Genomic DNA, 16,690 nt, shown 5'->3' with positions numbered 1-16,690 from the left:
CTCTGAGGCTTGATATGTAGAACTTATAATCACTTTGATTCCATAGAATTAACGATTATGGGTTCAGTATATTAGGACTTGGGGCCATGAGCTGCAGTTTCTAAGTTTATTTGTATAATTGTAGGAAGTTAACTAAAGGCTTTCCACCCTTTTTTTTTTCTTGTCATGGTGATCAAGTACAGTGTGGGAGAGGTGACTCAATTACTTGGAAAGTCTTCCAATTCGGTTTTGTACTTTCAGACCATTCCCTCTTACCCAACACAAGTAGGTGATCATCTTATAACCACTTCATCCAACCTGTGATAGCATGTACCATTTCTTTCTGTCCAACCTAGAGCAAAGTCCATCTTATGACCATTTAGTCAAATGCTCCTTGCTTCACGCAACCCATGACTCTGCTGATAAATTGTTTTGCTTATTTTAGCTTATGTGTCAATATACTAATCAATGGAATTATTCTGTATTTGGTACAGTTGCTCTCAAATGATGATGTGTAATAACCCTAAAAAAATAGCTTCCTGGGAAAAAGGGATATCTCAGATTATGAGAAAGATTTAATGTCTACTTTATTAGAGGGGACCACCAACTTTTTAATAAAATTCCATTGGTGCAGAGCTCTGCCTTAATCTTTTTTTATTAGAGGTGGAACAATGTTAACCTCCACAGAAAATATGAATACCAACCCTATCTACCTCATACAAATGTTGTGAATACAAAAATTAGATGATGGAAAGAAATTTTGGAAGAAAAAATTGATTGCTATGAAAATGATAATCATATTTTTCTTGCAATGCACAATAATTACATAAATATGTATGCATATATTGGATTTAACACATATTTCTACCATGTTTAACATATTAATATGTTGGACTACTTGCCATCTAGGGGAAGGCATGGGGGAAGGAAGGGAAAATTGAAACACAAGGTTTTGCAAGGGCTAATATTAAAGAATTGTCCTCACATATGTTTTGAAAAATAAAAAACTGTAATAAAAAATGATAATCACATAAACTCTGTGCTCTACTTTATGAAGTTATTAGGTTTCCTCATTGTGTTCCTTTGGTTTAGCCTTAAGTTTTCCCATCTATAAAATGGACCATTAACCTGTCATGAAGATCCAATAAGATGATGTTGTATGTAATGTGTTTTGATAGACATAAATATAAATATATATCATAATATAAATGTGAACTAGTCCTTTAAATAAATAATCCATACCACTCATTTTTTTTTTACAAAATATTGAAGTTTAAAAAGTGCAAATTAAGGTTTGATCTTTTTTTAAAAAATCCCTAATCATTCAGTCCAACTTTTACTAACTTTTTGAATGTGAGTCTGGGGATCTGAGATTTTAGCCAAACAATTTTTCATGAAGTTGCCAGCTTTCCTCTCAAGAGTTGTTTCTTTTAAGGACTATTATTTGTCCTTCTTTTAGGTTTCCTTAAAATACTCCTTACTCAGAAGAAAGATTAAGCAACCTTCTTTGGTTGGAGAGAATAATAAGACAGATGTTAGAGAGAAATTAGAAGCTCTGTCTCTAGTGTAATTAGAATTGAAGGAGTGTTGAAAAGGGGAGCACTTTGGAAAGGAATGTAGAATGTAATCTAAAGCATATTGCTTGTGAGAAAGCCTCCCTTTCCACTACATTCCCCATATTTTGTTAAAGAGATATTTTCAGGCAGCAAAGAGGATTAGAGACCATATCCTTTGGGTATCATTAGAATGATCTAGGAATATTTAGCCTGAAATATCCAAGAATTTTTCCCCCCAAAATTCAAATCTAAACCCAGTCATTTCCTAGATATGTGACCCTGAGCAAGTCACTCAACCTGTTTTCTCATTTGTAAAATGAGGATAAGCATCCATCTCCCAAGGCTGTTGTGAGGATCAAATGAAAGTAAGAATTAAAAAGCATTTAATATAATACCTGGTATAGAGCAGATAATTCATAAATACTTTTTTACAAGAAGAAAGAAGGGACTGAAAGGAGGAAAGAAGACCAAATATTAAGAGGGCAAGAAGAGATGTCCTTTAAGAAGGACATTAATAAATTACAGAACCAGAATGCTGAAAATTCCTGAATTCATTTCTATGAGAATTAGTTGGAGGGACTAGAATGTTTATTCTGGAGAAGTAAGAGGACACAAATGAGGTCTTCAAGGATCTGAAATGCTGTCATAGAGAAAATTTTCACTTTTTCTGGCTGGGCTTAGGAAGAAAACCAAGAGGTAGGGGTTGAAACTATATGCATGCAAATTAAGGTTTGATCTTTAAAAAAAAATCCCTAACAATTAGGCCTAACCCGAAAGATGCCTTGAGATTTGGAATCTTCCTTAGAGGGCTTCAGGCTTAAGCTGAATGTCCATTTCTAGGGGACACGGAAGTGGAGTCCTTCTTTGGGTAAGGGATAGAGGGTGGCTGAGGTCCCTTCCAATTCTGAAATCCTGTGACTCCATGATAAGACAGATGATCTCAGTTTATCTTTGCTCAAAGGTGGCAAGTGGGGATTTAGGTCTGCAAATGCCCCATTCTTTCCCTGTAATCACCACCCCTCTTTAAGCTGCCTCGGGATAAATAGGGAATGGGAAGCCCTTGCAGTGAGGGGAGATGTTTCCCTCATCATCCCTTACCATTACACAGCAAGCCTGGGTATCGTCCTCCATGTGCACCCACTGGTGGCGTTTCCAGCGACAGCTGTATATGCCCTGCAGGAGAGCAATGAAGTGATGCCGTCCATAACGCTGACTTATCTTCTGCCTCACTATCTTAATTTTTTTCATCTCCAGTACATTAGGATCAAAAAAATTGCCCTTACTTGGCAGTGAAAGTAACCGTGTCTCTGGAAGGATAAGGATCAAGGTGAGAGGGTCAAGATCTGGGACTCTGGCCAGGTCAGTTTCTAACCTGGTTCTATCTCCCATGTCCTAACAAGAAGCCACCCTCCCACAAGGCAGGGCATTGGAATGGGAACCCCAAAATGCAATGCTACTCTCATACAGATTTGCTCCGTGGCCTTGGTTAAATGTGCTCTATGGCCACCCCCCAGTTGGGCTCAAATCTTCTTTTACAAAATTGAGCTGTTATGGTGACAATGTCCCTTTACTATTTGCTAATAGGGAGGCTGACAGATCACCTGAGTCCCAGCTGGGCTAAGTCAATTATTTAGCCATATTAGGTTATGCACCCACAAGAGGGAATCACTATGCTGTGTGAGGAAGAGAAAAGACCCATCTAAAGTGAGACTGGGTCTGTGAATGGTCACTGTATTTCTGAGCTTAAAAGAGACAGTCTCAAAAAAAAATTCTTTTAACTAAAATGATGATGGATGGGGAAATGCTTTGAAAAGTTAAAACTGGAATCCAACAACAGAAATAGGGAGATTTGCAGTTTAATTAGTATGGGGAAATCATCTACAAATGGAGGTCAGCATCTTCCCTGGCCCTTCTAGCTACAGAAGGATCCCTGAGACATTAAGCGGTAAACAGCTTGCCCTACCAGGGTTACATAGCCAGTGTGGGTCAGAAAATGTCTTCTTGACTCCCAGGTGAGCAGCTCTCTAACCCACTGTATTATCAGCAACAGCAAAAGTAGTGGTGATAATAATCTACAATTTCTATCATATGACAAAGTCCCTCTACCTTTTAAGATATGCCATTTAAAAAAAACAAGATTATTGAGGGCTCTTTGCTCTCCCCCAAAAAATCATCCATTGAGTGCCTTAAGTCACCTTATGTTTTGCTGGGGACTAAACCACAGCTCCATTATAAGCTGGGAATGGTGTCATCTGTAGTTATCTGTCTGTGTGTGAGTAATGTGTCTATAATCCATCTTTCTCAAACACACATATCTGCCAAGGCCTTTAAAGTTAGGCAGAGATTTTTGTAAAATCATTCTTCTGAAAATGTTCCAGTCCTGAAGAGAGGATATTTATTGCACATCATAAATAACAGACTAGGACATGTTTGTTTATTGACTAAATGGGTGGCAGGTAGGCTAGGTGATCTCTAAATGGGGATACTTTCTTTTTTTTCATTCAGCCCCATTTACCTGGGTAAACTATCATCTTGCCAGGGGAATCCATTATTCCAAATCCCAGTAGAGTAGCCTGATTTTTTAAAACAAGAGGAAAGGGTAAAAAAGTATCAGGAAATAATAATGATGATGACTATGATGATAACATTATTATGATTTGATGACAGCATATCACATCATATAATAATATTATAAGAGGATGATAATAGCATTTACATAGCACTTTATAACTTATCATTCTCATTCTACAAATGAGGAAAACAATGTCCAAACAGTGCCAAGCCCAAGTTTTTCCAACTCCACGCCCAGAATTCCATGTAAACCAAAGGAATTCCTGCCCTAAAAGAAGCCTTTTGGTGAAGGAGAAGTGTGCTGATAACTTTGTTAATCATTTTTATTAATGTTATTTCATAATGATAGCTATAAAGATGAAAAGATACATGTTAGGTCACACAAGTAGTAAAAAGCAGGATCAGGATTTGTACCAATTCCTCTGACTATGAATTCACCGATCCTTCCATTGATCCTTTAAAAGAACATGTATTTCTTTTTCTTTTTTTAAAATAGCTTTTTATTTACAAGTTATATGCATGGATAATTTTACAACATTGACAATTGCCAAACCTTTTGTTCCAATTTTTCCCCTTCTTCCTCCCACCCCTTCCCCTAGATGATAGGATGACCAGTAGATGTTAAATATATTAAAGTATAAATTAATGTATTTCTTTTTCTTAAAGAACCATTATGAAAATATTTGTAGCCAATATGCAACAAACATGCTGCAGAGCTTAAGGAGACAGAGAGAAATTCAATGAAGTAAGAGATATGCATTTGAAAATGAAACCTATATATTTCAATACTCTCTGACTTCGATGATTGAAGAGCAAAGAGGAAAAACAGGAAATGGTTCAGGAATAAGAAATAAGAGTGGTCAAAAGCTGGTAAATCACCAATAAATCTCAAGCCTATAAATTACCAATACTTTCTTTAAACAAATTTTTAATTAACAAGTATTTATTTTCTCTTTGAAGAGAAAAAAAAAGCAAAATTATACCTTACAAGAAATATACAGGATCAGGCAAAACAAAATGTTTCATTCTGCATCTTGAATTCATTACCTCACATGAACACTTTCTTCAAGAAGAGAGTCAGTTATAGATGCTGGAACAAGGAAAGCATCAAATAAGGTCACAATGAAATGGATTGTGGCCTAAAAAAAAAAAATAACAAATGTTAGGTTACCAATATAAAAAACATTTCTGAATCAGTTTTTGATATGTGGAATGACCATCAAATTGTCAAGACAAAATTCAAAACCAAATTGCCATTAGATGTAAAGAGATGTCACACATTTGAGTAAAGAACAAATGGACTTAAAAATACTGATGACACCAAAATAAGTAAATAAAGGAAGTACATGAAAGAACAGATATCTATACCATCACCAATTAACTAAGGAAGGAAAACATATTTTAATTAGTCTTCACAAAGTCTTCTAAAGATCTTAGAAGTCATCTAAATCAGAAAATCTTAATCTCTTTACTATGTAGTTATGGCACATAGCAAAGGCAATGTGGATTTTGAATGTATATCTGTCTATACAATCTGACTGAAAATATTAAAAGTATTTTCATTTCATAAAATAGCAAGGAGTGGTGGAGGGAAGGATAGGTTTAAAAAAAAAATAGCTTGACAAGAGCCAATTAAGCCAAATCATCTCAAGAACATTTAGGATCAAACTGGTAAACCAAAAAATAAACATTAAAGATCTATCATCATTTTTTTCAGAATAAAATTTTGATAGCATTTTTTCAAATTTATATAAAGACAATTTTTAGCATTCATTTTACAAGATTTTGAGTTCTAAATATTTCTCCTTTCTCTTCCTTCTTCCTAAAATGGTCACAATTTCTTTTAACAAACTTTTTTTCAACACTAATAACAATTAGAACCACCATATTTGGAGTATATTATAGAGTATTATTTGAATATATATATTAGAGTATAATATCCCTGACATATTTCATGAGGAACTATAAAGGGTACTAAAAATGGAAACACTAGAACAGATAAGCATATACAAAGAGGCAATCAGTGTTAGAGGCAACACAATGTTAAGGACAGTGTGAGATCAGATTTACCTTGTATATATCTTATTTCAATTGTTATTTACATGTTGTTCTTCCACTCCCACCAATATACATTAGACTATAAGTTCCTTGAGAGTCTTTTGCTTTTCTTTGTATACCCAGTTCTTAGCACAGTATCTGTCACTTAATATGTATTTATTAAATTCCCAATGACTGACTGAAATGGAGAATACCCAATTCTCAGAGGAAAAAAATCATAGACCACTTCCTAAAAAATAGATATTTCAATAATTATTGATCCTTATGCCTACTTTCCTACCTCTAGAAAATCTTTATGAAAATAAGATAAAATACCTGTAGGTAGGTATCTATAAGTGGATATGCATAGATAATAGGTATCTAGATAGAGATAGAGATATACTGATATAAATATCTATGTAGTTAGATATCTATAGAGACAGGTAGGTAGGTAGGGTAGACAGACAGACAATTGTCAGGGAAATCCTTGATAAAAATGGGGAAGTGAATAAGCAAGCTTCCCCATACAACATTACATAGCAGACATTATTTCTGACTAAAAAGAATGGTGAATGTTTAGAATATAAATTTCTTCGTGGAAAAGGTTTTTTCATGTCTTTTGCATTGCTAGCTGCTAATACAGTGCCTAACATATAGAAAGTGCTTAATATATTATATTTAATATATGTAATATATAATAAATATAATATAATATTTGATAAATAGAATGCAATATTAGTTTTTATTGACAAATGGGATTAGCAAAATGCCACCTTAAAAGATTTTTTTCCTCCAACAGGGTGTTTCCCCTATATATGTTAAAAACAAAAGATTTCTTTTTTAAAAGTTTAATATTTTATTTTTAGTCAACTATATGTAAAAACAACTTTTAACAATCTTTTAAAAAATTTTTGACTTACAAACTCTTTCCCTTCCTTTCTACCCTCATTGAGAGGGCAAGTAATTTGAAATGGGTTATACAAGTATAGTCATGCAAATCATACCATATTAGATATGTTGGGGGGGAGGGAAATCAGATTATCCCCCAAAGGAAAACAAGAATATGCTTTATTCTTTTTATCCATTTATCCAATAGATAAAATATCTATTTTATCCATTATTTCTTTCTCTAGAGATGGCTATCATTTTTTGTCATAGGTTCTTTGACATTGTCTTGGATTACTGTATCAATGAGAAAAGCTGTCTTTCACAGTTGTTCATTACACATTATTATTGTTACTGTGTACAATGTTTTCCTGATTCTATTCATTTCATTTTGCATCAGTTCATATTAAATCTTTCCAGATTTTTCTGAGAGTATCCTGTTCATTTTCTTATAGTATAGTAGTGTTTCATCACAATCATAAACAACAATTATTCAGCCATTTTCCCATTTGATAGATATCCCTTCAATTACCAATTTTTGCCACCACTAAAATAGCTATTATATTTTTGTATATATGAATCTTTTTCTTTTGTGTTTTTTATCTCTCTGGGATGTAGACCTAGTAGTGGTATTACTGGGTCAAAGGATATATATATTTCGATAGTCCTTTGGACATACTTTCAAATTGTTTTTTTCAATCTGTTTACAATTCCATCAACAGTACATTAGTGTCTCAATTTTTCCATATTGCATGCAACATTGTCATTTTTCTTTTATGTCACATTAGTCAATCTGATAGGTGTGGAGTAGTACTTCAGGGTTGTTTTAATTTTCAATTATCCAATCAATAGTGCACACTTTTATATGACTAGATAGTTCATATGAAAACAGTTCATTCTTTTGATCATTTATCACTTAGGAAATGGCTCTTACTGTCATAAACTTGACTCTGTTTTTTATATATTATCAGAAAAACTTGCTGTAATTTTTTTTTCACAGTTATGATTACTATATTTCCCACAACTTTGTTTCCTGTTCATCCTACTCTCTCTCTCCTTTCTACATGTCTATCCTCAAATGTGTTTTGCTTCTGATTATTCCTTTCCTATCTACCCTCTCTTCTATCAGCACTGCTCCCTTCTTTTATTCCAGGAGTACTCAAACTACAGCCTGCAGGCCAGATGCGGCAGCTGGCCCCTCACCCAGGGCTATGAAGTTTCTTTATTTAAAGGCCCACAAATTCAGCCCTCTAACAGTCTGAGGGACAGTGAACTGGCCTCCTATTTAAAAAGTTTGAGGACCCCTGTTTTATTCCCTTCTGCTCTCACTTTTTTATATGGTAAACTTCTATACCCAACTGAGTGTGTATGTTCTTCTCTCTTTGAGACATTTGTGATGAGATTAAGATTCAAGCACTTCCCCATCTTCCCCTTCACCATAAAAACTCTTTTTATGTGGGATAATTTACACTATTCTATCTCTCCCTTTCCTCTTCTTGCAATACATTCTACTTTCTTACCCTTTGATTTTATTTATTTAGGTATCATTCCATTATATTCAACTCACATCCACTTACCTTTTTGCATATTCCTTCTAACTGCCCTGGTAATGAGAAAGGTCTTAAGGATTAAAAATATCATCTTTCCATGTAGAAATGGAAAGAGTTTAACCTTATTGAATCCCTTTTGATTTCTCTTTCTTGTTTACCTTTTTATGCTTCTCACTCTTGAGTCTTACATCTGAATGCCAAATTTCCTATTCAGCTATGGTCTTTCTGTCAGGAATCCTTGAAGGTCTTCTATTCCATTAAATATCCATTTCCCCCCTAAAGGATTATACTCAGTTTTTCTGGATTGTTCTTTTTGTGTAATCCTAACTCCTCCGTCCTCTGTCCAAGCCCTCCAATCCTTCAGTGTAGATGTTGCCAAAGCTTATGTTATCCTGATAGTTGTTCCATAAAATATTTGAATTCTTTCTGGCTGCTTGCAATATTTTTTCCTTTAATTGAGAGTTCTGGATTTGGCTAAAATAGTCCTGGGAGTTTTCATTTGGGGATGCCTTTCAGGAAGTAATTAGTAGATTTATTTCTATCATGCCTTCTGGTTCTAAAATATTAGGGCCATTTTCCTTGATAGATTCTTGAATGCTGATATCTAGACTCTTCTTTGATCTTGGTTTTCAGATAGTTCAACAATTCTTAAATTATCTCTCCTTGATTTATATTCTAGGTCAGTTGTTTTTCCAATGAGATATTTTGTATTTTCTTCTAGTTTTTCATGGTTTTGATTTTGTTTTATAGTTGCTGGATATTTCATGGAATTATCAGCTTCTGCTTTTCCAATTTTAATTTTTAAGATATTTCCTTTAGCGAGCTTTTGTACCTTCTTTTCCTTTTAGCTGATTCTATTTTTTAAGGAGTCATTTTCTTCTTTATGTTTTTATACATCTTTTTTTCATGTGCTTTTTAAGGCTTTCCTCTCTTCAATGAATTTTTGTATATCTTTTACCATTTGGCCTAGTCTGCTTTTAAAATTATTTTCTTAATTTTCTGCTTCTTTTACCAAGCTATTGACTCTTTTCTCTTTATTTTCTCCCATCACTCTCATTTCTTTTTCTAATTTTTCTTCTACTTTTTCAATGATATTTTAAAATCCTTTTTAAGCTCTTTCAGGAATTCTTTTGGGCCTTAGACCAAGTCTCTGAGATTCTGGATACAGCCATTTTGACTATGTTGTCTTCTTTTGAGTTAGTATTTTTATCTTCCCTTTCACCATAATTACTTTCTATATCAGGTTCTTTTTTGTTGTTATTTGCTCATTTTTTAATCTATTTCTTGACTTTTAACTTGATATTAAAGTTGGGTTCTGTCCCCAGGGTGAAGAAGGCACTGTCTTCAGTTTCAAGTTTCAAGTTTCAAGCCTTTCTTGTTGTTGCTTTCAGAGTTAGTTCTGAAAATCTTTTAGTTTTCAATTCTTTCCAGTGTGGCATGAGGGAAGATGTGGTCACTGCTCTCCTGGCCTGGGCTTTGGTCTGTGAGCAATCACAGCATTCTTTTCAGCCTTGGAACTGTGACTAGGGCCCATACTTACCTGTAGCTGCAAGTTTTGGTATGCCTGGGCCTGTGACCCAAATCCATATATGGGCTATACAACAGTGTCCTGCACCCAGTGCTAGCAAAAGGACCCCATAATCTCCTTCTGACCAGTTGCTCAATCCCTTTTCCATGTGTGAACTGAGAGATCTAGAAGCTGACACTACTGATAGAGTTGTCCCCAACTTCTGCTGCTGGTTTTGGAGGTATAGCCTCTGATCTACTCTCACCTTGGTATAACAGAACTTTCCTGTTGACATTCTAAATTGTCCTGAGTTGGGAAATTATTTTTACCCTGTCCTTTTTTAGGTCCTGACACTTCAGAATTCATTTTAGATCCATTGTTTGGGGAATTTGGGAGAACTCTTTTCTCTGACATCTTGCTTCCACCCTAAAACCCAAAATATTTTGACAAATTTAACAACAAGGATAGCATTGTCTGATGACCTTTTGATTATAAATGGCAAGACATTTAAAAAATGAAGTATTCCTCAGGAAATATTCTTACACAGAATGGCCAAACCTGATAAAGCCAAATCATAAGCTTTATGTCTGGAAGCCATATTTCTTTCCAGCTCAGAAGACAGAAAGCTGACCTGTGATCTGGGCTGAGAGGCAGAAATTTTCCCCTACAGGGAGTTTTAAAGATTTATAATCATAAGGCTAACATTTACATAGTACTTTAAGATTTGCAAAGTGCTTTGCAAATATCTCATTTGATTCTCACAACAAACTTGGGCAGACAGGTGCTTCTGTTATTTCCATTTTATACAAGGAAACAGAGCCAAATAGTAGTTAAGTGACACACAATTAGTAAGGGTTTAAGACAAATGCTTCCACGTCCAGTGTTCTACCTATTGTGTCAACTATCTGCCTCAAGAGGAAGAAAAAAGAACACAGAGAACTGAGAAGAGGCTATTACCATAACCCCCTTCAAATGCAGGTAAAAAAATCTGAAGGGACAAGTAACAAGGACAAGGGAATTGGCTCAGAAGGCTGAAGCACTGAGGAAAAACCCCAAAATACCAACATGGAGAAACTGGTAGTCTTTACTCCAACCCTGTCTTTTTATTCAATTAAAAATATTGATATAATCTTATTTCTAATAAGCTTATGTAGTTGACCTTATCCTTTGCATTTCCTTGTACCCTTTGTTTGAAGCACAGTAGCATAATAGGACATATACAGGAGAGAGAGTGACCTTTCCAAGAACAGAGGTACTAATCCCTTGCCCATTGTTCTCTTTTCTCTCTTCAACTGGGAGAATCCTAGTTCATATGTTCCATAACTACCCTACCAAAGACAGAATTACTATATACTTGGATCCTTTTAAATCTGCTTCATCAGACTATAAAACTCATGTAACCATTCCTAGAGTCACACAGGTATGGATGTTACTACAGTGCTTCTATATCACATAACCTTTGTGATGCTCCAACTGTTTTGGAAAGACAGATGGAATTACTAAACATGTTACAAAAAGGTGCAGATCCATTCACCCAAGTGGTACAAGCCACCCTAAAGAGCTTACATCCATAAAAAGTGTGAATGGGGGAAAGAGAGACCTCTTTACAAAAATCTTTTTAGGAGAACTATTTGTATCAGAAAAAAAAAAAAAACTGCCAACCACCAAGCATTTGAGAAACTTAGAGGTAGCAGAAATATGAAATATATAAACATGGGCAATTTACTCTACTTTTTCAAGCTTCTGTCTATTCATTTGTAAAATAATAATAATAATAATAATAATAATACTTGCACTATGGAACTTGAAGGGATTTTGTGAACAAATAACCCATCTTTCTGAGTTCAACTCTGGCCTCAGACACTTATTAGTTATATGATCCTAGGCAAGTCACTTAACTCTGCTTGCCTCAGTTTTCTCATCTGTAAAATGAGCTGGAGAAGGAAATGACAAACCACTTTAGCATCTTTGTAGAGAAAATCCCACATGGGGTCATGAAGATTCAGCCATGACTGAAACAAAAAATCCATAGAACTCTAAAAAAAGGTGAAGAATTATGATTATTACACAAATGAGTGGGGGGAAAGTAAGCAAGGTCTGCCAAGATTTCCTCTTTCTACTTAGGGCTGAAAGGTGGATATTCCTTTCTTCATGGGGAGAGCTTTCATAGAGATTCTTTACAATCTATAGTCTTACTGGGTTTATACCCCAAAGAGATACTAAAGAAGGGTTAGAATGTTTGTGGCAGCCCTGTTTGTAGTGGCTAGAAACTGGAAATTGAATGGACGCCCATCGATTGGAGAATGGCTGAATAAATTGTGGTATATGAATGTTATGGAATATCACTGTTCTGTAAGAAATGACCAGCAGGATGAATACAGAGAGGCTTGGAGAGACTTACATGAACTGATGCTAAGTGAAATGAGCAGAATCAGGAGATCATTATATACCTCAACAATGATACTGTATGAGGATGTATTCTGATGGAAGTGGATTTCTTCGACAAAGAGATCTAACTCAGTTTCAATTGATCAAGGATGGACAGAAGCAGCTACACCCAAAGAAAGAACACTGGGAAATGAATGTAAACTGTCTGCCTTTTTGTTTTTCTTCCCAGGTTATTTCTATCTTCTGAATCCAATTCTCCCTGTGCAACAAGAGAACTGTTTGGTTCTGCACACATATATTGTATCTATACTATGACATATTTAAAATGCATAGGACTACTTGCCATCTAGGGGAGGGGGTAGAGGGAGGAAGGGGAAAAATCGGAACAGAAGTGAGTGCAAGGGATAATGTAAAAAAAAAAAAAAATTACCCTGGCATGGGTTCTGTCAATAAAAAGTTATTTTTAAAATTTTTTAAAAATAAAATCTATAGGCTTTTGGACTTTGTAAATTGGGCAATTCTTCCAGAGGCTCCCTTTGTCTGAAAATATGCCCCTTCCTCCCTAAACTATTATTTGAATGTGTGCCACTAGAATAATTTCTTTTTGGATCTTCGGGCAACACGTGTTTTTTAACTTCCTTAAGGCAATGGTTCTTAATCATTTTTGTATTATGGATCTCTCTGGCAATCTGGTTCGGCCTACAGACCCTTCACTATAAGGTTTTTTGATGTACAAAATAAAACATATAGGACTACACATAAAATAGATTATATGGAAATACAGTTAAAAAAATTTTAAATTCACAGATCTAAGTCAAGAACTGCTGGCTCTTTTATGGTTTTACAAACCTAAAATTACAAAACTTGAGAGCCAGAAGCAACCTTAAAATTGTCCAATGCCAAAATTTCATTTTATAGAAACAAATGAGGTCCAGAAAGGAAAAGCTGAATTGGACAAATTCAAAAATCAAATAAGATAGCAAAGCTAGGACTCTAACTCAGGTCACATATCTCCCAAATCAAGAATTTTTTTAGGAGAGAAAGTGGAAGAGAAGAGGAAGAGGGAAAGGAAAAGGATGAAGAGAAGAAGAAAGAGCATGGCTTATGTTTTTCTTGCTCAGGAAGGTGTGAGGTAATTTGCTCTGCCTGGAAAACCTGAGTTCGAATCACACGTCTAACTTACTAAGCTTCCAAATTAGGAGCAAGTCACTCAATCACTCTGAGCCTCAGTTTCTTCATCTATAAAATGGAAATAATAATACCTATTTTCCAAGCTTGTTGTGAGACTCCAATAAGGTGATATGTATAGAACTCTTTGCAAGTTTCAAAGTCTTGTTAATGAATTGTCATTCAAGAAAGAGGAGAGAAAAGAACAAAAGTGAAGGGATAGAATAAGAGAGAAAAGAGAAAGAAAAGATGAAGAGAGGAGAAAAAGAAGAAGAGGAAAAAGTGGCTATTTACTACTCTCAGCGTTTCTCCTGCAGCTCAGGAAGAGATGCTGAGCTGAGGAGGAGCCCTTTCTCTCACTATTAGCATAAATTGTATTGGCAAGAACAGGGCACAGGTGAGTTAGTAAGGAGAGGGGTGATTTCCAGCCCTACCCATCCTCCTCTCCACTGATTTCCAGACAATAATAACCTATGGTTCATGGTTCAAAACAGGCCTCTTCTAGAGCAGTGCCCAGAGTCTCAGCGTTTTGCCACCCCACTCTAAGCCTTATTAATAGCGAAAACCAGGTCCTGTTGCAGTTTGAGAACTGATCTACATCAGAGTGTAATTAATCCCTTTCAGGTAATATGGTGTGATTCAGGAAAGGCTTGGGCCTTTCTTGCACCTCCTGCCCTAATCCTCATCTTGATGGCAGCAGCCTGATAGGCTGTTGTCTTTCCCTCAGATTGGATGCCAGAGTCCTGGTAGCATTAAATCTGTGGACATATTCTGTATAAAGAGATTTGGGAAGAACAAGGGAGGGTGGAAAAGAGGAATACTTCCTGAGGGAAACACATATACACAAGGTGGAAATGAAGGGCCACCCTTGCTCATTTCTCAGACCAGAGATGGTTCCCATCCCCTATTATGTCTAGTTTCGCCCCCTCCTAGTCCCACATCCTCTCTAGGCCAACTGCTCACCTGACCAGACTTTCTTTCCAAGTGTCGGCAACTAGAGTGGCAGTTGCTAAGCAACGCCAACCTTTCCTCCTCCTACCAGTGGTCCTTGATTCTACTCCCCTTCCCTTAGCTCTTGATGACTTTCCCATTATGATACTGGATGTGGGAAGGAGCCCCCTTCCTGGGGAGAGACATGAAGTCACCTTTCTTCTTCACAAGCCTAAGAATGAGGGAGCTTTTCCTGTCTGGCAACAAAGCAGAGCAGATATCTCTCATGGGCCCCATATAATCATGGGCTCCCTGTACTCCAAACTTATGCCTCACCCATCGGCTATAGTGTGTGAAGTCCTGCCATTAGAGTCAGCAGGTAAGTATAGTGGGAAAATGTTGGTCTTATCAATCCCAAGAGATGTATTTTAATCCCAACTTTGACACATTTATATTTGTTATATAACAATGGGGCCTCTGGCAAATTCCTAAACCTATATGAACCACAATTTTCTCAACTTTAAAAGAGGGAAGGTCGATACAAGATCTACCTCCTTCACAAGACGCATTGAGAAGAACAGAATTTTGTAAATTATAAAGATGACAAGGCTGTGAAACTATAAAGCTTAAGATTGGCTCTAGGAAGAGGCATGAAAAGGTACTTTCCTTTCTCCTTTGCAGAAGTCGAGAGCAGTGCCAAAAATATCAGAATTTTCCATGTACTGGCAGTTTCTTTGACTGTTTTTTTCACCTTTTTTTCCTCCCCTCTGCTTAATCTCTTCCATGATCACCAGCCATTAACACAACATCTATCCCATAGGTACATGGCTGTTTACATATTGTCTTCCCTGCTGGCCAGTAAGTTCCCTGAGGCCAAATGTCTTTTAACTTTGTATCTCTGGCACTTACTCCAATGCCTTTAGTAGTACTTAATAAATGCTTATTGACTGGCTTTTAATTTTTTATTATAAAGGATGGCTATGAGAAGAAGGAGGATATCAGAAAATATAAATGGGACCAGAACTAAATATAATAAAATTTAATTTTAAAGGTAGAGGGGAAAGGAAATAAGCATTTATATAGCTACTATTATATGATAGAGCTCCAGCTAAGAAATTTACAAATATATCTTTTAATCCTGACAAGAAGGTAGGTTGCTATTATTACCAGCATTTTACAGTTAAGGAAACTGAGGCAGAGGTTTAAGTGATTTTCTGGTATTACACATTTTGTGTCTAAGGCCAAATCTAAACCTAGGTCTTCCTGATACTAAGCTGATCACTCTATCCATTATTGTACCAGTTGCCTCTAGAAACTTAAAAGAAATTTCAAAATTATTCAATGTAAGAAATATTAAATTATAAAATAAATATAATAACTAAATAAAAATAATTTATATAATTAACATTATAGTTTATAATTATTAAAATTATTAATTGAATATAAGACATTAAATTGATGGGTATTATAGTTAATAATTAATTGAATATGTCATTAAATTGAAGAATATGGTAATAACTCAGCATTTTAGAATTTATAAAATACTTGCCTCATAACTCTATGAAGGAAGTAGTGCAAATGTTATTATTTTCATTTATAGAGGAAAAAACTGAGGATCGGAGAGGCGAAATTATTTGTCCAAGGTCACCAATCCACCAAATGAAGCGGGGTAGAGAAGTAGAATCAGAATCCAATTGATCCAGCGTTCTTTCCACTACTGCACGAGTCTCTCTAACCTCAACTTCCTATAATTCTCAAGAAATAAGCCTTTCTAACAACGATAAAACATGCTTCTCACCTCCTGATGGAACAATGATGGACTCAGGATGCAGATTGAGACGTATTTTTGGACAACGCCAATAAAGAATTTGTTCTGCCTGACCCTGGTTTGTTTTTTTTTTTCCCAGTAGAGAAAAATGGGATGGAAAATATATATTTTAGTTAAATTCTTTTCTTTAATGAATCTTTCTAGATCACCAAGAAAACTTAATGTCCTCAAATGTTTGGAGTTCTTTAATTCATGAAATGTCTATTGGATGGAATTTTTTTCCTAAATTATATCATACCCCTTCTTTCCTGCCTTCTTAACCATTTCTAGGTATCTCGGGGTGGCTAAATTA

At 35.4% G+C, this 16,690-nt stretch overlaps 1 protein-coding gene and 1 long non-coding RNA gene across 2 annotated transcripts in view; one reads left to right on the top strand and one right to left on the bottom strand.

The window, feature by feature from the left end:
* Positions 1–4,066, bottom strand: part of GDPD4 (glycerophosphodiester phosphodiesterase domain containing 4) — a 54,936-nt gene extending 50,870 nt beyond the window's left edge. Inside the window, exons 1-2 of the mRNA XM_051987059.1 lie at positions 4,051–4,066; positions 2,634–2,842 (exon numbers count right to left, since the gene is read on the bottom strand). Coding sequence (XP_051843019.1) covers positions 2,634–2,842; positions 4,051–4,066 — 225 coding nt within the window. The remainder of the gene's footprint in view (positions 1–2,633; positions 2,843–4,050) is intronic.
* Positions 4,067–14,509: 10,443 nt separating this feature from the next.
* LOC127555040 (uncharacterized) lies at positions 14,510–16,451 on the top strand. The gene is made up of 2 exons (XR_007952142.1): positions 14,510–14,949; positions 16,171–16,451. It is a non-coding gene; the product is annotated as an uncharacterized LOC127555040 (long non-coding RNA).
* The last annotated feature ends 239 nt before the right edge of the window (positions 16,452–16,690 follow it).

The sequence above is a fragment of the Antechinus flavipes genome, chromosome 3, assembly GCF_016432865.1.
Source record: "Antechinus flavipes isolate AdamAnt ecotype Samford, QLD, Australia chromosome 3, AdamAnt_v2, whole genome shotgun sequence".
Lineage (NCBI taxonomy): Eukaryota > Metazoa > Chordata > Mammalia > Dasyuromorphia > Dasyuridae > Antechinus > Antechinus flavipes.
This window is presented reverse-complemented; position numbering and strand designations above follow the sequence as displayed.